Source organism: Candoia aspera, chromosome 2 (assembly GCF_035149785.1).
Source record: "Candoia aspera isolate rCanAsp1 chromosome 2, rCanAsp1.hap2, whole genome shotgun sequence".
Lineage (NCBI taxonomy): Eukaryota > Metazoa > Chordata > Lepidosauria > Squamata > Boidae > Candoia > Candoia aspera.
The window spans coordinates 223,199,571-223,221,156 of NC_086154.1; the positions used below are offsets into that span (position 1 = coordinate 223,199,571).

The 21,586-nt window shown below is 39.5% G+C and overlaps 1 protein-coding gene across 1 annotated transcript; it reads left to right on the forward strand.

Moving 5' to 3' along the window:
- Positions 1 to 47: 47 nt before the first annotated feature.
- On the forward strand, positions 48 to 15,635 carry RIOK2 (RIO kinase 2). The gene is made up of 10 exons (XM_063295397.1): positions 48 to 214; positions 991 to 1,129; positions 2,094 to 2,210; positions 2,466 to 2,641; positions 3,957 to 4,045; positions 7,618 to 7,809; positions 8,277 to 8,369; positions 9,286 to 9,801; positions 10,946 to 11,042; positions 14,389 to 15,635. Exons 1-10 carry the CDS (start codon positions 149 to 151, stop codon positions 14,548 to 14,550), a joined length of 1,647 nt encoding a protein of 548 aa, XP_063151467.1. The 5' UTR covers positions 48 to 148; the 3' UTR covers positions 14,551 to 15,635.
- The last annotated feature ends 5,951 nt before the right edge of the window (positions 15,636 to 21,586 follow it).

The window sequence follows — 21,586 nt, forward strand, 5'->3', positions numbered from 1 at the left end:
TGCATTTCTGTGCGCGCGCATTAGACGGACAGGAAGAGGAGCCCGCATGCGTACCTCGAATAACGAGACGAATAACGAGACGTATTTCTTGTCGGCGAAATTCAGCTGGCGGTTCTCATTGTGCTCTGGGGAGTATCTGGACGACGCCATGGGAAAATTGAACGTAGTTTTACTCCGGTATCTTTCCCGGGATCACTTTAGAGCCCTCACTGCGGTAAGGCTCAGTTGGCGAGTTCAATTTATATAGTCCAGCGGCGCGTTGAGATCTGACTTGGTCGGGATGGGCCACGTGTTTCTTTCTGAAAGAAATTTAGGATGGCTCCGTGTAAAAGTGCTGGGACAGGAATGGGGGCTTATGACCCTCCAGATGCTCTTAAACTTCCAGAATCCTTCACTATTGGGCATGCTGGCTGGAATTGTTGGGAGTTCAGGAACATCTGAGGGTACCACATCTGTTTGCAGACGTGCTGCCCTTTGTTTAAAAAAAGTAGGTAAGATTATGTTGACTTATCTTAAGTCTGTCTTTGGAAAGGCAGCAACAGTTGGGAGATGATCAAAAGCAGAGTTCCCCAAGTACTGAAATGCCATGGGAAGAAAAATACTGGCCTTGTTCCCTGACTCCTGGTGCAGTTTGCCCTTCTCTGTTCTTACAATCTTAGCCACATGCTACTGAACTTTAATCCAGTCTTCTTCAGTATGGTGCAGGCTATGATTTTCATTTTCTCCAATTAACCCAATTGGTTGGTGTGAACTATATGCTTTTGGAAGACACTGAATTGGGATAATCTGGACTGGCATTAAGGCCTGCTGGGAATTTGTTCTATTATTCATTTGCCTTGAGAATAGCATTTCAAAACTAAACTATTATATTTTGTCAAATTATCAATGTCAAAGGAAGTGCATGCATTCACAAAGTGTAAACAAGATGTTAGAAGTCAGGCTTATCAAAATGGGGTTTTGATTCATTATTCTTTCTTTTTGTTATTATAGGTAGAAATGGGCATGAAGAATCACGAAATAGTTCCTCCTAGTTTGATTGCCTCCATTGCCAGTCTTAAACATGGGGGTTGTAATAAAATTCTGAAAGAATTAACAAAACACAGGCTTGTAGCTTATGAACAAACTAAAAGTAAGTGTTAACATTTGTGTGTGTTTATGCATGTGCATACTTGCCAACAAAAGGTTAATATTTGTATTAATGCATCTTTACTACCATATCTCAAATGGTACAAATTAGAGAAAACAGAGGACTTGTCATCGTCTTAGACACATTCAGTCCCCTTTTCATTTAGGTATAATGCTTGTGCTGTATTTTAGTATATTCAAGGTTTCTTTAGGATTGAATAAACCATTATAAGAGGTTGTTTTCAGATAAGCTACTCTGATTCCTTTCAGTAATTTAAAATTGCTTTTCCCATGTCCTCCAGTTGTATTCGGCTACAGTGCCCAACATAGTTAACATCCAACAGAAGAGAATATATGTAGCTCAGGGTTGAACTGTGGAGTCCTTGGTGCTCTCTGAGCTTGTTTGTTACAACCAACTTGCTCCATAGTCAACATCATTCTTGATAGGTTTATTTATTACTTTGTATGCCATCTCAGTGGCTCAGGTAACTAGGCAGTTTACAGATTAGGGCTAGAAATAATAGAAATTACCATAGAACTAATAAAAAATAACAAGAAACTGACATAATATATACTACATGCCAGAGAGGGTGACCAGCTCAAACTATTACAACAAACAAAATAACTACCAGGGAGCAAATCCTTCGGTCTGCTGGAAAAGCCAGCTTTTCACAGCTATACAAAAGGGGTCATATCAACTTCTGAGGGGACCTTGTTCCACAGGGTAAGCTCAGCTACAGAGAATACATGCCTCCAAGGTTCCACAGGATGACAGTGTCTTATAGCTGGGACCTTGAGCATGCCAACCCTTCCAGGTCTTATTGGTCAAGCAGAAACAACAGGATGGTTGGAGATGTTATAAACTATATTCCAATATAACTGCAGGGTGAAACTTCATTCAGAAGTATAATCATGTTATGAGTTATTAGCATATGCCTACTGTTGTGACATTTATTTTAATTTTTCAGCTGTCCAAGGTTATCGATTAACTAATGGAGGGTATGATTACCTTGCCTTGAAAACACTGACTTCTCGAGAAGTTATCTGTTCTGTTGGGAACCAAATGGGTGTTGGAAAAGAATCAGGTATTTTTAAACATTAGTTTATTTGGCAGGGAGAGAGTGGGAAAGTTAACTTTTGTTTGTAAATTTCCCCTCAAATGCTGACTGTTGGACTATCTGCTTAGTGATAATCTGCCTCCAATTAATCTCAACAACTGACTGGATCAATAATAATACTAATAATATTTGTGTCATATACATGTTGTGCATCATTCCAAAATCTCTTTTAATATATAAGAATAAGATACAAAGCTGTATGAATGAAATTGTGTTTTAAAGATATTTACATTGTGGCAAATGAAAAAGAAGAGCAACTTGCATTAAAACTGCATAGGCTGGGGAGGACATCCTTTCGGAACTTGAAAAACAAGCGTGATTACCATCAACACAGACACAAGATGTCATGGCTCTACCTCTCACGTCTTGCTGCGATGAAAGAATTTGCTTATATGAAGGTATTGTTTATATACCCCTGATTCTTGACCCAGGGTAGTTACAGTTGAGTAAAAGATACATTGTTTGAGTTCATTTGGCTCGTCCATGATTGTGAATCACAACTAGATTTACCATTAAGTTGTTGTATTGCCTTTATTTTCCCCTTTTTTCTTTTAGCATTTTGTTTGTGTTTTTTCTCTTCGTTCTATTTTATTAAATAAAGGCAAAGAATAGATTTTACCACTATGTGTGGTAGCAAAGTAATAATTAAATTTTACAATAATGGCTAGTAAACATGGCTGGAAGTTTAGAATTTCCATTACCGCAATACCTTTTCATAGATATGAAATGGGTGGAATACTTTGTTGTGTTCTGGCCACTTCCATTTCCATAAAGAATGCTACAGAGGGAAAGATACAGAAAATGCAACCAAAATAAGATAAATTGGAGCACATTCCACATGAGACAGAAATTAAAAATACTAAGGGGAGACATGATAGGTTTTAGAACACTTTGTGGGCATTAATAAAGAAACAGTTTCCCCCTATGACATAACCATAGATCTTGGGATCATTCAGATCAGAAAAATTAGGCTTGCAAAACACAAAACCAACTTAAAAATTTGCTACCACAGGATGTGGTGGATATCTTTGAAAAGGGATCAGACAAATTATTGGATATTCTGGCTAGTAATGGCTACTAATTCTGATGTTCAAATGGAAAAACCTTATTTAAGATACTATATATATTCGTGGATAAGCCCATCTGTGGATAAGTTGACCCTTACATTTTTAATGAAAATACCATGAAAAATGTGCCACCTGCATATAAGCCAACCTGCATTTTTCACGGTATTTTGATTAAAAATTTGCAGATGGGCTTATCCACAAGTATATATGGATATATGGGTACTTTATAGTTTTAAAAAATAATTGCCATATGTACTGGCGGATTAGTCCACAGATAAGCCAAACCCAATTTTGAGGGTGTATTTTGGCACCTAAAATTCTTGGCTTATCTGCCAGTATATATGGTTGTCTGTTTTAAAATCATTTGTTGAAGGGCAGGTCCAGAAGTTTCCTTCAGTTTGATGCCAGTCAACTTCACTGAGCTTTGTGCGTGGCCACCTTAAGAAATGAGATGGATCTTTGGCCTGCTAGAGCTGTGCTGCTCCTACATTTGTGCATAATTTGACTGGTACAAGTTTGTTTGGGCCATTCATCATCAAAAGTTAATGTTAACACATTAGAACAATTATTTGTCCTTCAGACAGAGGGAGATTTACTCATGTTCTCTGTGTGTGTTTCTTTGGTTGTCATTTTCTCCCTTGACTAGGCTTTGTATGACAGACAGTTTCCTGTTCCAAAACCATACGACTACAACAGACATGCAGTAGTAATGGAACTTGTCAATGGCTACCCACTGTAAGTATCAATACTTGCCTGGCACTCACCTATTAAGGCTCTTTCATTTCCATTGTGGTAAATTGATGAACTGCCAGACACTGCTGTTTGAAAAAGGACACAAGTAGTTGTCCTCTTCAAGACACAGTTCAGAAGGGATAAGCCAAAATATGTCAGTTAAATTATGTGTGAACTGTCCTCATTTAATGTAAAGAATTACTACCATCCTTTAATACTGCTTGTCCTCCAACTAGATAGTATATTTGACATAGATGGCTCTTTTCCCCACACTTTATAGCATGCTTGTACTAGAATTGTGGGCGTTTGGGAAAACAAAACATTATGTTTTTTTCTGATATATTCTGTTTTCTATTTTTTTTAATTATACAGAATACTCCCTCTTAATATATCAAATGATTAAGAAAAGTGCTCATGAAGTTTACTCAGTCTGTGCTCCCAAAATAATTTCTAAAAACTGTAGAAAACTAGTACATCACTAATAGGAATGATGTAAGACAATTTACCATAAAAACACTTCATCGGTTTCTGAGGTAGAATGAGCTAAACAACACAGCTCTCAAAGACGCTGAGGACAAAACTACATTTCTTCCACCAGTGAACGCTGACATTTTCACAAGAAGAGGAAAAACTTGATCCTCCTTTCTGATAGGCTTTCATCTTGTTGATTTTTGATAGAAGAAGGGATGGCTCTGTTCCTCTCCTCTCCTTGGCTGCAACACTGGGAGTAGTTTAGGCACTGGCAGCAGGATTTATTTACTTATATTTATTTTAAAAAAGACTGAAAGGAGGACTAATGCCCAACTTTCTGTTCTTTAAACATTTAAATCCCTGCATCATTCATTAGCTTAAGAGATGTTGACTGCCAAATGGCTTGACTTGATTGCAGTGGTGCATCACTGAAAGATCTGAAGGCACAGATCATCCTGGAGAAGATCTACCTATATGGCTACTAAGAGTTGACCTCAATGTGATGCACATAGTCAATATAAGTAAATACTAAAGCATATAATAAAACCAACTTCTTAACAAAGCAGTGAACTATTTCAAGAAGCCTTGTTTAACTTCTCTGAAAAGTTGTTCAAAGTGAATTGAAAGCATACCAAGCATTGTGCTAGCAGTAATTTCCTTTTAGCACTAAGCTATTGGTCCTTTCTTTTTCAAACAATGCTGTCTCCAGCCAGTGCCACTGCACTAGGAGTATAACCTTTTTTGCTATTTTACTTTTTTTCCCCTTTTTTTGGTACAGCAGCTAATGTATGTAAGTTTTTTTACTTTAAAAGTAAGTATTCCTGCCTGTAGCTTATATGGTATCAGAATTGTTTTAGTTATATCCTGTTTTCAAATTGTACTGTGACCACTGCTTTGTATATTTATGGGGTTTCACTCAGATGCGAATTGTTTTTAATTAGCAGAGTAGTATAACTTTTGGAATTAAAGTTGTATAATGTTTGCTCCTAGTTTTATGTTGTTGCCTGGAGTTGTCATTTTTAACATACAATAACTAAAGTTTGCATACAGAAGCATTACATGCATTTGTATAGTTGAAGTAATTAACATCCAATCTGACCTTCATTTTTATTCCTTGATCAAAATTAAATCAGGCACACTTGAGATCAACACAACACAATTATAAAATGACATAGTAAGCATCCAGAACTAGCTGCCTAATCAGAAAAAGGATAACTTTCCAATTAAAACTTGATTATTGAATTGTAATAAAAAGAACATTCCTTAGCACTTAATGTCCTAAACTTAGTTCACATAAAGAGATTTCAGCATAGCTGAATGATTTTTCTGTATGAGGTTCAATGTGGATGACTTGATAGCCTATGAATGCCAGCAATATAAATCACCTAGAGACTAGTGTGTCAGAGCCAGTTTTAATGAAAATATAAATATCAGCAGGAGATCAGTGCCACTTTAAAGCTTTCAGAATTGTTTTTTTACTGTTATTAAAGAAAAATGAAAAGACAGAAAGATATACAGGAAGAAAAAGAAATAATAAAACTGTGTTACATACAGGAAATAATTTTTAAACACATCAGTGAAACTTGGCCATACAGAAAACACAGCAGTAGAAAGCCAGCTCATGGACAGAAAGCAAACATTGATGATTATCTATTCCATCATCCTCCCAGTGCAAGAATCTGTTTCTAATGCTTACCCAACAGATGGTCATGCAGCCTCTATAATACCTCCAGCAGTAGAGAGTGCATAACATCCCAAGCTACTCTGTTCTATTACCATTAGGCGCGCGTGTGTGTGTGTGTGTGAGAGAGAGAGAGAGAGATCCAACTGAAATCTCATTCATTAGAACTTAAACCCGTTGTTTTTTGTCCTGCCTTCTGGAATAACTCTGAAGAATTCCAGTCTATCTTCTGCCTGACAGCTCTTCAGATACTTGAAGGTGGTTATGATGTCTTTCCAAATTTTCCTGGCTAAAAATATCTAACATTTCCAATCTTTCCTCAGTCCGTTTGCCATCTTGGTTGCTTTCCTTTGAAAACACCAGTTTGTTAGTGTCCTTCCTAAAAGGCAATGTCTAGAACTGGCAGAATATTCTAGGTGTGGTCTGACCTATACAGAATAGAGAGGAATAATGATCTTTTGATCTTGATGCTTTACTTCTACTGATGTCGTCTAGGAGTTCCTTTGCTTTTTCTGCATTACACTATTAGCTCATGCTCAGCTTGTGATCCAGCAAGACATGTAGATCCTTTCTGTAGATGCTGCTGCCCAGTATGATCCTCCCATACTATTTTTACATCTTTAATTTTTTGCTTTACATTTGTCCCTGTAGAAATTCATATTACCTGTTTTTTGCCCATGTTACAGCTTGTCAAGATTCTCCTGAATCTTGTAATTCTCCTCTGAGATGTTTGCTATCTTCCCCCATCTTTGTGTCTGCAAATATAGTTATCATATCTTCTGGTCCCTCATCCATATGTTGAACAGTGCAGAGCCCAGAAATATTCCACTTAAGACTTCCCTTTTCCTTTTTTGCTTTTTGTTTTGGAAGGAGAGAGAGGAATATTTTGTACTTCTATGTTTTCATATGTTGGAAAAGTTTGCGAAAGAAAATGGTTGCTACATGCAGGTGTGACTCCATTGTATAAATGTTGTATAAATATGCTACCTTATTTTCCAGAGAATATATTTTCATCCTTTGTTATTATCTGTTAATTCAACTTTGTTTTGTCCTGACTTTGCTGTGATGTGGAGTTTCTGACAGGTATATGTGCAACCTCTCTCTCTCTCTCTCTCCACACACACACACACACACACACACACACAATTACATGTATGTTTACACTTATTTATTGCTGGGGAAGTGGTATATTCTGTACAGTTTATTTTAGCTGAGTGGACAACCTTGAGTTGATGTGGCAGGGAAGCTGGGCACTGCATATGATTTTGTCTGAGTTTATAATTTTTTCTGTTTGTTGTTGTAATGAGTATTTTTTTTCCTCTTCAGGCAACTGTATTCTGTTCAGGCTAATGTATTGTTTTTCCCCTAGTTTAGTTTATAGCTAATTGGAGCTTCTATCTTGTGTTTCTAATTTTTTATGTAGATGTCAAGTGCATCATCTTGAAGACCCTGCCTCCCTGTATAATGAATTAATGGAATTAATTGTAAAACTTGCCAACCATGGCTTGATCCATGGTGATTTTAATGAATTCAATCTCATGTTAGATAATAAAGACCAGGTTACGATGATTGATTTCCCACAGATGGTGTCAACCTCTCATCCAAATGCTGAATGGTGAGTAACTTCTTCATGTTAACAGTGCGTGTGGCTCAACAAAATTGGTTTGGTTTAAATTTCACACTAAACCTTGGATTATTGCAACTAAGCTTTGCTGAACAATAATGGTTTGTTCACGAAGCTTACAAGCCAGTAAACTAGAATTATGGTAAACTAAAACCAAAGCCACTATATAAAATAATTTGTTCTGAGAAAGTTTGAATAATTACTCTTTGTAACTTGATATTTTAAAGGTTAATCTGAACTGTTTTGGAGTAGTTTCTGAGAGCTTTTTCCTAATTTTATAATGCCATCTTGAATTTCCGTTTTCATCTTTGGGTTTGACTGTTGTTTTTATTATTCTTATTGTGAAGTTTTACCATGGATGTTTTAATTTTTTTTTCAATATTCTAAACAAGCCACCAAGAGTCTTTTCCATTGTGATAGGATAGAAATGAGAATCTTTTATTAATATTTTGATTCAGGTATTTTGACAGAGATGTGAAATGTATCCGGGATTTCTTCATGAAGCGCTTCAGTTATGAAAGTGAACTATATCCAACTTTCAAGGATGTTAGGTAGGCTGTATGGTATGTTTAGACATGAACATGTATTTCATTCTTCTGAGTCTTCTTCTGTAGAGATTTCCCCTGTGGGGATATTTTAAAATATATTAAAATTTAAGAATAAACCATGCCTCTACAGGGAGAGGCGTAACTTCTTAGCTTCTGTATCAGCCCTGTAGGATTTTGCCTTTAACTATTACAGTAAATTGTATCTACTAAGGACTGAAATCATGTATTGTATTTCACATGCAAATGCACATTTCTTTAAGCATGTAAGGGATTGACATAATACAAGGTTCAAAGTAGCTATTCTGTGGTAAATGATTTCTGTTAGTCTATTCATTTAAGATTTTTATTTTTAAACGTTCTGGGCATATCTGATGACAGAAAAATAAATAACAATGGGTCACATTCTTCTTAGAATACAGTATATCCAAACAAGAATTTTCTTTTGTATGATCATTTACTCTACTCTATAGATAGACCTCAGTAACTTCTTTCTTACTGTCCTATGAACTGAACCCATTGTTCCCATTTACTTCCAGTTGCCATTATCACTTATATTCAGACTTTTTGGTGATCTAAATGGAAATCTCCCTGTTTTTTTTTATAATCATTATCTAACTCTTTTTAAAAATTCATGTTCCCTTCCTCCATCCCCATTTTTAAAAAATAAAACATTGAGTGCATTCACAATATACAACTAATAATTCTTTTAGTAGGTTCTAGAATCCCATCTCAAGATCTCAATTCTTTTCTCTTTTCCTCCTCTGCATCCTTTTTGGCAGCTCTGGCAGATTATAAATAAGCAGTGTTTGCCTGAATTTTTAATATCCTGATTTAAATATTACTTAAGCAGTGTTTGTTCTGTTCTGTGGGTTGGATCACTGCCAGTGATTTATGCTTCACTTTGTTTCAACATTACCAGGAAAGAGTGTTGTCTTGATGTTAAAATTTCAGCCAGCGGTTACACCAAAGAAATGCAGGAAGATGATGGACTACTTTACTTGGATTGTCCTCAATATGAGAGCCTTAAAACGGAGACTTTTTCTGATGTGCATGATCCAGAAGGAGAGATAGCTTCATGTAGCAGCATAGATCAAATGACTGATGGAAACTTCATAGATGAGATAAAAGAAGCTTCTGAAGCTTTGTTGCAGACCACTGAGGAAGACAGTATAGATGAAAGTGAAGACAATTTAGATTTGCAGGGATTCACCTGTGCCTTACAGCAGGTTGAAGGGCAAGTTATTATGACTGAACAGAAGTCTGACCCTGAAAGCTCGGCCATTGATTTTTCTGGTGATAAAAAGAACATTGAAATATCCACCCAGTTGGAAGATCAAGCAGGTCATGGAGAAGATACTGCTGACAAAGGATATGAAGATGAATGCCCCGGTCTGGTTGACTTATCTACATTAAACAGAGAATTTAGACCTTTCAGGTACAGATCTCTACTGATCATTTAGAAGCTTTTAATGTATTGTTTCTTTGTTTTTCCTTTCCAAAAGGTGAGCTCCTCTCAAGTATTAAGCATATATTCTTTGCAGAGTTTTTTTTTTAATGGTGAGTTTGTTTCAAATGTTGGCACATACGATGAACTTCATTTTAGCTAGCTTACATTTAATACTGATTGGCAATCTACAAAGCTGCCAGATTGTGTCACTATTTCATAATTGACCCTGATGTAGAAATATTAAAACTTTGCAGACTTCCCATTAATATATATTTGTTGTTCTATGGCAGATTGCATTTGATCAGTTCATGATGGAGAAACAGGGAGCCTTTTACTTTCACCTGAACTGTTACTTGCTTCTCATTTCTGAGAACCACAAAAGATATTACAGCCAGGTTTTTGGAAGAAAGGAGCTAAGCACAAAATAAATGTGTTGAACCTAGTAGAACACCTATTTATTTATGTTCTTGTTTTTTAAAAACAAGTTTAAAAAAAGCACTGTACCAGAAGTTACCTGCTGCTTTGGACAGCTTGAACATTTCCCAGAGCTGCAGAAATGCAGGCAAGGAGACAGCAGGTGGGCCACAAGCTGTCTGTCTTGCTTCATTCCATCCTATGTTAACTATTTGTTTCAGCATTTGTTCTGTGTACCCACGAAATCCTTACAAATAGCTTTACTGAGTATTTATCAGCTTGCCCGTCTTATATTGAGACATGGGTTCTCTAACCCAGGCTACCATATCCAAATAATGCGTGCAATGGAGATGAATACACAGCGTGGTTGGCAAGACAAAGGATAGATACTTGGATAGCTGCACGATGAAGGGGTCATTAATAGGTCGATCTCCTGCCAGTTCACAAACAATTAAAAAGAACATACAAAAGAACATTGGAAGTGTAGGCATGAATAACACTTATACTCAGTAAGCCAAATAACTTTAGGGAACCCAAAGAACAACCTCCATTCCTTTTGCAGGTTTTGTGAGTGAATCACATTATGTCCATTATCAAAATTGGTATTGTGGAAACAGCCTTTGTGAATGTCAGTGTTCCAGTTGGTTTGCATTGGAAAAGCTGCTTAGTAGAACTTGGATTAAAAGTGGGTGACTAAAAAAAACATTTCTTATTTCAGGGATGAAGAGAGCCTGTTTCATGTCAATCAGCATAGGACAAGAACTACTAGTGTCACTTCAATACTCAGTACTGCAAGCCACTCAACAATTCCTCCTGTAAGTTTTTACATAATGGGTCTCAGGATCCCACTCCAACCATCTACTGCCAAGTCTGATTGCAGATTTAGTAACACTTGTGCAGTATAATTCCATGTGCAGTAGGTCCTTATTGGGAATTGTAAATATAAATGTTTTTATTTTGGGAAATATTTTTTTAGCTATTGTCATCAGCCCAGGTAATGGATAAACCCAGTTTGTTTAAGGGGACCCTGAATATTCTGTTTCTTTATTCTTAAGCCTCAATCATTTAAACACCTTACTGTTTTTAAAATGAATTTTATTGAATTCTTAGAACAATGTGAAGAACAATTAAAAATTAAACTTCTACATTTCATTTTAAACTGTTAAAGAAAAAGCTATATACCTGAAAATAACTGAACAGTACAAACTAAAAAGAAAAAAAAATAACACCAGAAATAATTTTATAAAAAAAACAATAGAGTAATAGAATATGATGAAAATTTCAGTTTTTCATTACTTTTCTACAATATCAAAATAGTAATATTATATTTACACCTATTGTTATAATTTAGTTTTTAAACAACAAATTAAGATTAGACTATATGCAGATGTTTGTCCAGTCGCACCAGTCCATCAGTACAATTGGATTCAATGGCTCAGAGTTGACAAATGGTGTTGAGTCAATCTATACAATTTGGTACAGATATAATTACCTTTTCTGCAATATTCCAAGCTTAATATATCCAAAGCTCTTAATGATACTCATTTTGAATGGCACAGAAAGAACTTCTACTTGAATCTAGTACAGATACCTCTTTTGAAAGCTTGAACTTTAAGATGTTGATGGGATATTGAGCTTTCCTAGTTATTTTTACCCTGAAAGTTAGAATTAAGGTAAAATTATTTTTAAAAAATTTATTCATTTTCTGTTGCTCCAAGATAATTTTGCATGATGTAGTAATCCTAATGTCTTAGTAACTGTCCTAACAGTCAGGAACCACACTGAGACGAGGAATAAGTCTCTAGTGTTTTATTACTGCTACGTTAGACAGAAAATCCTAACAAACTGAAGAAGTGTGAGAAAACCCATACAGATAAACCCCAAAAGTTAAGGCGGGTCTGATCTGTGTCTCTTTGAATGACTGCTCAACTCCTCACTACTACGCATGCGTTTTCCCCCCTGGATAGGGGCCCCCTCCTGCTCACCATCAGTGCTCATGACAGTAACTGCTGCATACAAAATACAGTGGTTTACATACTGTACGCAACAAAATAAAATACATATATTTTTCATATAAAAAAATGTAATTCTACAAATGTTTGTTTCTGCTTTTTGCAGAGCTTTATTAAATTGTACTTTGTTTATGCTATAGTGCCTTCAAGTGGCCACATAATATACTGAGCACTTTGAGATGGAGAATACAAAAGCAAGCATGGATTTTGAAGATTAATACTTAACTTTTTTTTAAACAACACTCTTACAACATCCTTGTTTGTTAATTCCAGTACATTCATCTTCACTGTTTCAGCATTTTTAGTAGTTTATTGTCATGAGCACTGATGGCGAGCAGGAGCGGGCCTCTATCCAGGGTGGAAAATGCATGCGTAGTACTGAGGAATTAAGCAGCCATTCAAAGAGACACAGAACAGACCCGCCTTGACTTTGGGGTTTATCTGTCTGGGTTTTTCCCACGCTTCTTCAGTTTGTTAGGATTCTGTTTTATGTAGCAGTAATAAACAATAGAGACCTACTCCTCGTCTCAGCGTGAATTCTGACTGTTAGGACATTTATAGAAATAAGAAAAGACCACTACTAGCCCCCTTCCATGCCAGATAAGTTTGTCAGCGCAGCTTTCCAAACTAGCACAGATGAGAAGGAATCAGTTCCTCCTTTGTGTTGGTAGGTGCCCAACGTGACATTGTGTACCCCATCCCCCACCCCATCCCCCGTCAACAAGATTGAAAGCAATCCTCTTAACAAAGGAGCTCCCTCACTTCTTTCATTGTATTGCAAAATATAAGAGATGTTAAGAATGCAGTTTGAAAGGCCAAAAAAATTGTCTCCTGGATTCTAGAGATCACCTGACAAAAGAGATGGAGAGCAAATAACATCTTTGTCTTCTAAATTCTTTCAGTTCCTAATAAGTTGCTGATGATAAAGTAATTAAAAGGAGAGCATCATGATAGAATTCCTTCCCTGAAGAATCCTGAGATGCAAAGCAAGTTGGGGAAAACAGCTGGTATTATTTTGCAGGAAAAAGAGTATAAGAAAAATGAAATAGAAGTGCTAAAGAGAGAAAAGAAAGAAAGAACGTAATGCTTACAAGATTTCTAAGTCCTGAGGAACTTTCTAGCAGTTAACAATCAGATATGAATGTGTGTGCGTGCTAAACTGCAGCTTGTGAAAAAACTTTCAAGAAATTTTTATATTGGGGATGGAGGAAAAGTGAATATATTAAAGGCAGAGGGTATAATCCAGTTCCCTGGAACATCTTTCTTTAATTATGATTACTGGAATTCCCTTTTTTAGTCTTCCCTTCAGAGTATGGAAAACTCTGCCTTGAGATAGATTTGACCCAGTGACGATGAGCCATCTTTTTATCATGCCCATGTAGGTTATAAGACTAAGTTCACTAATGATACCTCCATTTAGCAACTTTTCTTAAATATTCAGCTAGCATTGTTGGCTGGTCATTCTTTACAGATCCCTAATGTTTTGTATCAATGCTAATTGTATCTTTTTAGCTTCTTTTTTAAAAATATCCCTTTCTCCTTTGAAGTAGCTCAGAGCAGTGTCATTAAGGGTTGCCTCCTTGTCTTATAAACTTGCAATATGTTTGCAAAATCTTCCAGGGAACTTATTAACTAAGTGGGAATTTGAACCCCAACACAAAATCCAGCACTCTTAGCTCTTCATCACATTCTTCCTAATGCCAGACTCTCCTTTTCAATATGTAGTTCTAGCCAGTCTAAAATTTAAGTATTGTAGCTATGCTCATTAAATTATTTTGTATTGTTGAATGAAGGGAAATGTTTGTCCTATCTAGTGAATCAGGTTTCAGAATGCAGGTTCTAATCTATACCTACTTTCTCAGGAATCCATTTCTGAGCACAGCCACAAGAGGGACAAGTTCCAGACAATCTCAAAACTCAAATGCATCTAAAGTGTCTTGCCTCTTTTTGCATGACTTGCTTATTCTTAAGTACATTGGCTTTTTTTTTTAACCCGTTACAGATATTTTTGGACATCAACAGAAACCAATGTTCAGTACTCCATAGAAATTTAATTTGGTTGAAATAGGATAGCAGGTAAATTGTAATGTAACATTTTGATATTACTTCGTTGCAAACAAGGCTAATATTTTTATAAAACTTATTTCAGGAACTGGTAAAACAGAAGGTAAAGCGCCAGCTAAATAAACAACAAAAAGCTGCTTTCAGACGGCGACTACAGAAAGGAGAAGCTAACATTTACACCAAACAACGGCGAGAACACATGTACAATATCAAATCAAGTTTGGAATCAGCTAGCTTCTGGGAATGACATCCTATGGAAACATTTATCTTTTTTTCTCCCACCTCACAAATCAAATGAAATTTGATTTTAATGGACTATTTGCAGGGAGGGAATATCCATAATTCATGAATGTCCATTAAACACAAAAATAATCACATCATCACACAGATTTATATAATTTGCATGATGACTGCCTTACACAAATGAGGCAAGAATAATGACACCACAGCACAAATGATATAAATTGCTGTGGAAATTTGGTCCATTACTTACAAAGTCCATAATATCAAGAAATCATTGAAATGTCATATTCCGTTCTTGTATCCTGAGCGTAGTTTTTAAAAATTCCTAAAATAAAATAGCTACGTGCTGTAAGGGCATTCAGAAAATAGGTGTAGGACTGATTTAAACCTATAGCTTACATCAATGTGGTTAACTTTTCAAGCCAATCCATAGCTTGGTTAAAACGAATGGCTACTTAATTAATTTCACTGTGCTTAAGTTGCCTTGAAGTTCTTTTTTCCACACCTCAAAGGTTACTTATATAAACCCCATCCAGACTGTGATAGGTAATGAAAATGATCTTGCATAGACCTTACAAGAACATTTCAAAAAGGTCTGTGCTAATGCTGATAATTTTTCATATATTTATTCAACAACTTACTAAATAGCCTAAAGGTCCTGAGCTCTCTGGGTAGGCTTATTTAGCCAAAATGTATCTTTAGAATATAAGAAAAATAGTTGGCATGCTGGATCTAATCTACCATCCTTTAGAAAAAAATAGTATAGAAGTTTGAAAGCATCCCAAAGAATATTTGATTTTTTTTTTTTAATTCTGGGTTTTGGAAAAACATCTTTACAGAAGAACAGAATATTTAAAAAGTAAGTCCATTTAGTAGGTAAGAACTTAAGAGAGAGAAAAGGCTCAATGGAATAAGAACTTTGGTCACTCATTTAAAAAGTTACATGTGTAACAGAAAATATTGTCTTATTACACATTGTTATTTTTGTTTTATGACCACTTAATGGCCTTTGAGAACTTTGTACTAGAAGTGTTTCTATTACTTCAGAAAAATACATACATTAAAATTATCTGATATTTTGAGAAATAATCAATTTTGAAGTATTCCTTCCTTCAGGTATCCAGAAGCCTAGCAGTTTTATTATGTGATACAACAGCGTCTTAATTTCTATCCGGCCAATGTGCTTGGTTGTAGTTCGGTGAGAAAAATAAACCAAAGAAACCATGACTAACTTCATCATGGGTAGTGTGTTGTGTAAAACCTTCTACTTTCCAATGGCACTTTTAGGCATTTGCATGTTCCCCTGCCTCTTTCTAGCACTCTTATTTAATACTGCCCCTTCACTTTCCATCTTCACGTGCACGCTGGTGAGGATTTAAGCAAAAAACCCCTCTTGAAGTAGTGATAGCCCAGGCTGTCTGTACATACTTTTTTTGGGGGGGGGGGGCTTCTCCAGGTTCAGGAAGATCTGCACCAAAGTGTAGATCATGAGTATTTCAGGTGTTTTGCTATTTTTTAAGTGGGAAAATACAGAAACAATTGACCAAGTAAACAGCAGAACAGCCGCCTGGCATCAAATAAAGGACCATCAACAGAACAAAAGAACTAGACAGGATTTATCAGCCAATCAAGCAGAAGATGTAAATATTCACAACAAACAAAGTGGACCAATCAAAACAGGTAATACCAAGTTCAACCACTTGTCAATGGATACTTCCCAAAAAGCATCCAATCACCAAACAACCCCATAAAATTCAAATCCCACGCAAATTATAAATATGGCAAGGCAACCCTCACTTCTGGATCACCGTACTACTGAAACTTGGCTAAAACACATTGCAAAATATTCCGTGCAGATCTTCCTAAGCCCAGAGAATGAAAAGAAAGTGTGTAAAAACAAAATTGAATTTGAGATTTAAGAATTAGGCCTGATTTTAGTTTAATATATTACTCAGATTGGGCTGAGACTCTATAAATAGAAGTAGTACCACTATGTAATTTTTGCGTTGCAGTAAGTCATCCTATGGGAATATTTTTACAAGTTGCATTTACACAAGCATTTTTCCTTTCTTCACCCCAAAAGTTCAGGTGAAGGTTTTGCTGTTACAATGTAAATGTTCATATTCACACACTAGTAAACCAGGTTTAACCATAGTTTATCAATTATGGGTTGGGTTGCCCAGAATACTACATTACATAAAGCAAGAATCAAACTAATACCATTACTGCTTAGTGTGATATATAAATCCAGCTCTGATCTAATTTGAACGGTCAATTCAATCCAAAAATTTGGTAAATTGATAGAATTTTTCCTGTCTTACAAAATGAACCTTGAATTGGCTCAATTCAGTTTTCAAGCTCAATTAGAAAAAAAATTCAAAAGTATCAGATTCAGTTCATACATTGTCTTATTAATCCAATTGGGTAAATTGATTCCATTCAATGACTTAATTTGATAAATTGCAATATCCCCTTTTTTCTAGGCTCTCAGTTTATGGCCTTTTCTCACAGAGAGCTTTGTGATATAGGAAAGGCGCTGAAAGATAAAGCACTGGATAAAAATCAAGTTTAAACATAAATGTAAGAATTAGGCTATAATCCTATGCACATACTTGGGAGGTATACACCATTGAACTTAATGAAATTTCCTTCTAAGTAAAACTAAATGCATTACTTTAAAAAAAGTATGGCCATAAATAACCAATGTTCCCTAACTCCAGTTTTATTTAGGTTAAAGCCTATGTCTTTGTAGTTAGAACCAAGTAACAGTTCAGCCTCAACATTTTAGTGTGATATGCCTTTAAGAAGAATGGCAAAAGAATTTCTGAAATGGCTTCAAAGGTCATCATGAAGTTTATACAAAGGATGAACTCAAGAGTGCACCATTCCTGTTTCATATACATATATTCAATCAAATTTATTTACTAGGAACTTCAGCAAATATGCATGCTAGATGAATAATGTTCTTGACAATCTGAACCAGGTTGTATGCAATAAATATAAAACATTCAACAGAACAAAATTCTGCAGTATTTTTCTTAACGGCTGCACTCAGGGTACTTATGTAACTAATCCGTGCAATCTCAAAAGATGAAGGAAAAGGGCTACGCAAAGCACACGTTTAAACAAAAACAGCCCCTGCATTCTAAAGGCTGCAGCAGAGCTGCCACATTGCATCTTGTTGCGCCAATGGCCTCCTTAAGCATTTCCAATAGCTGGAGGAGGTCATTGGCGCAATGTAAAGCATCTCAGTGAACCCAGGAGTGTTTGCACAGCGGCATGAAATACATCATCAAGGCACATCGTAACCAGCTCACTTAGGCCTGCTAAGGAATCTCTTGCTTTCAGTTCAGTACTGCATGCGGCGCCTGGTTTATCTGGACTGCAAGAAGGGCAGTACTTAAGTCCCTGGATCAAGTCTCGTAACGTCTTGAGCTTGGACTCAGAAACTTCTAAAGTGCAATTTTTAATATGGAAGAAGAGGAAAATTACTAAATCTGGGAAACCATGTTTAATTTCAATTTGGTTTCAAGGCAAATGAAATGAAATGTGGTTTTTGCTGCAGCCCCATCCATTACATTTTGAAGCGCAGCCCACAAAATGCTAGTGAGGTTAAGGCTCTTGGCCTGGGAAAGGTAGCATGCTGTCATGCCCTGTCTATGTAGAGTAAAGCACTGACGCTGATTCATGCGAGAGCAGGTTCAGTTTTATTCTTTACATAGCAACGGTTCCGAAAAAAGCTGAGAGTGACAGGAGCGTGCCGGTGCGGGGTTTAAATACCCCGCGCCGGTCAGCGCCCCCTCACTCAGGCTTACGTCATCCCCCCTTTGTCCTGCATGCTGTCTTGCCGGTAGGTGAGGGGTTGCAAGGCCCCGCTGGTGCTCCGGGATCGCCCATCATCGGTTTCCTTATTCAGCCGGTGATTGCTGTCAGCTGGGCGATCTCCGTTGCGCTGGTGCTAACAGCTTGGGTGTGCCTCGCGATCCGCTTAGCCTTTGTCTCTTCTTCTTTCTTCTTTGTGAGCTGATGGCTGCTTATCTTGAGCCCCTTCCCCTGCTTCCTCGTTATTGTCATGTGTGCCATTGCGCTGATGTCTTCAGCTCAACGGCACTCATGACATACTGCCCCCTGTCCGAATAGTGCCCCCCCCCCCCGGCTTTCCGGTTTTTTACCAGGAGAGCTGTCAAAATGGTTTTTTTTTGTTGGTTTTTTTTGAATTTCCCGCCGGAGTGTTTTCGCCCCTCCCTTTGTTCCGCCCTCTACCTCGTGTCCATCTAGGGTGTGTTCCCAGTGCACATGCCCCGACCACACCCTGGGCGTGCGCATGCTCCGGCCACACCCTGCTTGTTTGGCTCAGTTCGGCGAGGAGAGAGGCGTGGCTGGTCGGGTGCTTATCAGCTCCAGGTAGGGCCCTTATTTTTATTCCAAGTGCGTCGGCTTTGTTATGTGTGCATCCTGGGCGTTGCCCCCAAGCATGCACAGGTGACCAATGTCACTCCTTCGTGGGCCCGGGCGGGGGGAGGGTGAGTCCCGGGGGGAGGGAGGTCTACCCAAGTCGCGGGCTTGGGGGGGCCCTTTCCCCTGGGGGCGCGGTTGGCGGGGGGGGCCGTGGGGGAAAGGGTGTTCAGGGACCGGTTTGGCTTGTCGCCCCTTTGGCTTGTCGGGGTACGTCCGGTGGAATGCCCGGGTCAGGTCTGGTGCCTTGACGTGTTGCGCCGCCACCCATTCTGGGTGGGGGAAGTGTTTCCACCTTACTAGATAGTGTAATGTTCCCCTTTGACGGCACGAGTCGAGTATGTCCCTTACTTCGAAATGTTGTTGGCCGTCGATCATCACTGGGGAGGGCAGTGGCGTGTTTGGGTGCCATCGAGAGGTGGTTGCAGGTTTCAGGAGGCTGGTGTGAAATACCGGGTGGAGTCTCCGTAGATTGTGCGGCAGGTCCAGGCATATTGCCACCGGGTTCACTATCTGGGTTACTCGAAGCGGCCCGATATACTTAGGCCCCAGTTTTTTCGAGGGTTGAGGTGACTTCAGGAATTTGGTGGATAGGTAGACCATATCCCCTGCCTGGAACGTCGGTTGCTGGCGCCGGTGCTTGTCGGCCTGCTCTATGTAGGCCGCCTGTGCTTCCTTCAGCGCTGCCGTGATTATTGGCCACGATTCCGCAATCTTCCATCCCCAGTCACTAGCATCCACTTGGGGTCCCGGGGGTTGCGGTAGCTCCGGTATGGGGATGAAGTCGCGCCCTGAGACTACTTCGAACGGGGTTTTCCCCGTGCTCGTGTGGACGGCGTTATTATAGGCGACTTCCGTGAACGGGAGCAGTTCGACCCAGTCGTCTTGGTGGTAGTTTGTGTATGAGCATATGAATTGCTCTAGGGTGCCATTGAGGACCTCTGTGGCTCCATCCATCTGGGGGTGCCAGGCAGTGGATAGGGCCTGTTGGGTCCCCGTCAGCGTTAGGAAGGCCCGCCAGAATTTAGAAGTGAATTGTGTCCCCCTGTCGGTCACCACACGTGCGGGACATCCGTGTAACCTGTACACGTGTATCAGGAAGAGTTTCGCTAGTTGTTGGGCGGACGGGACTGATGCGCAGGGGATGAAGTGGGCTTGTTTCGAAAAGTAGTCTTTCACCACCCAAATGGCCGTTTTCTTCTGGCTGGGTGGGAGATCTACTATGAAATCCATGGAGATTTCCTCCCATGGGCGGGAGGGCTCCGCCACTTTTTGTAAAAGTCCCAGGGGCTTATCTGGTGCCCGTTTGGCCCTAGCGCATGTCGGGCAGGACGCTACATAGGTTTTCACGTCCCGTCTCAGCGCGGGCCACCAAAATTGGCGTCTTGTGAGGTGCAGGGTCTTCAGGAACCCGAAGTGTCCCGCTTGCTTGGCGTCGTGGGATCTGCGCAGGATCGCCTGGCGTTGCGAGTCTGGGACATATATTCTGCCTTCCCCCCATGCCAGGTCCTGTGCCATCGTCACCTTGTCGGGGTTTGCTAGGAGCCAAGGGTCGGTTTTGAGGGCGGCAGTGAGGTCTGCGCGTATCCCCCCTGGCAGTTGTGGATGGCGCCGTCTGGTTACCGGTTGCCCCACCGTCGGTTGTGCCGTGGGGTTGGGCTGTTTCCGAGCGCCGCTCCGGGTGGTCACCGCCATCCCCAGCTGGGACGCGGATAGGACCGTCCTGATCATGTCTGGGGCGGGCTCCTCGTCTTGGGGCAGTCGGGAGAGGGCGTCGGCTAGGAAGTTCTTTTTGCTGGGCATGAACTTCAGCTGAAAGTTGAAGCGGCTGAAGAATTGGGCCCATCTGACCTGTTTTGGGCTGAGGCGTCTGGGCGTTCGGAGGGCCTCGAGGTTCCGGTGGTCAGTCCAGACCTCGAATGGTTGAGTGGTGCCTTCCAGCAGGTGCCTCCATGTTTCCAGCGCCGATTTCACCGCGAAGGCTTCCTTCTCCCAGACGTGCCAGCGCCTTTCTGTCTCAGAAAATTTCTTCGACAGGTAGGCGCATGGTTTTAGGACTCCTGTGGGGTCTTTTTGGAGTAGGATGGCCCCCAGGGAGAAGTCTGAGGCATCGGCTTGGACCACGAACGGCCGTTCTGGGTCCGGGTGCGCAAGGATTGGCTCCGTGGTGAACAGCGCTTTCAGCCTGTTGAATGCGGTTTGGCACGCGGGAGTCCAATTCAGTACTGTGCCCGGGTTCTTGGCGCGTCGTGTGTCCCCCACCCCTTTAGTCTTGAGGAGGTCTGTTAGGGGGAGGGCTATCTCCGCGAACCCCCGGGCGAATGACCTGTAAAAATTCGCGAAGCCGAGGAAGCTCTGGAGTTGGCGCCTGTTACGGGGGCGTTCCCAGTTCACCACCGCCTCGACTTTTGCGGGGTCCATCTCGATGCCTTCCCCGGAGATTCGGTACCCCAGGTAGTCTAGGCGTGCTTTGTGGAATTCGCACTTTGAGGGTTTGGCATAGAGTTTTGCCCGTTTTAGCTTGTCGAGGACTTGTCTGACTAGGGTCACGTGTTCCTCGTGCGTTTTAGAGTAGATGAGGACGT

Excerpts from the sequence above, each read along its gene's own strand:
- RIOK2 (XM_063295397.1), top strand. The coding sequence starts at position 149 with ATGGGAAAATTGAACGTAGTTTTACTCCGGTATCTTTCCCGGGATCAC. Across the intron at positions 215-990 it reads ACTTTAGAGCCCTCACTGCG|GTAGAAATGGGCATGAAGAA; the intron begins GTAAGGCTCAGT and ends TTGTTATTATAG. Across the intron at positions 8,370-9,285 it reads CCAACTTTCAAGGATGTTAG|GAAAGAGTGTTGTCTTGATG; the intron begins GTAGGCTGTATG and ends CAACATTACCAG.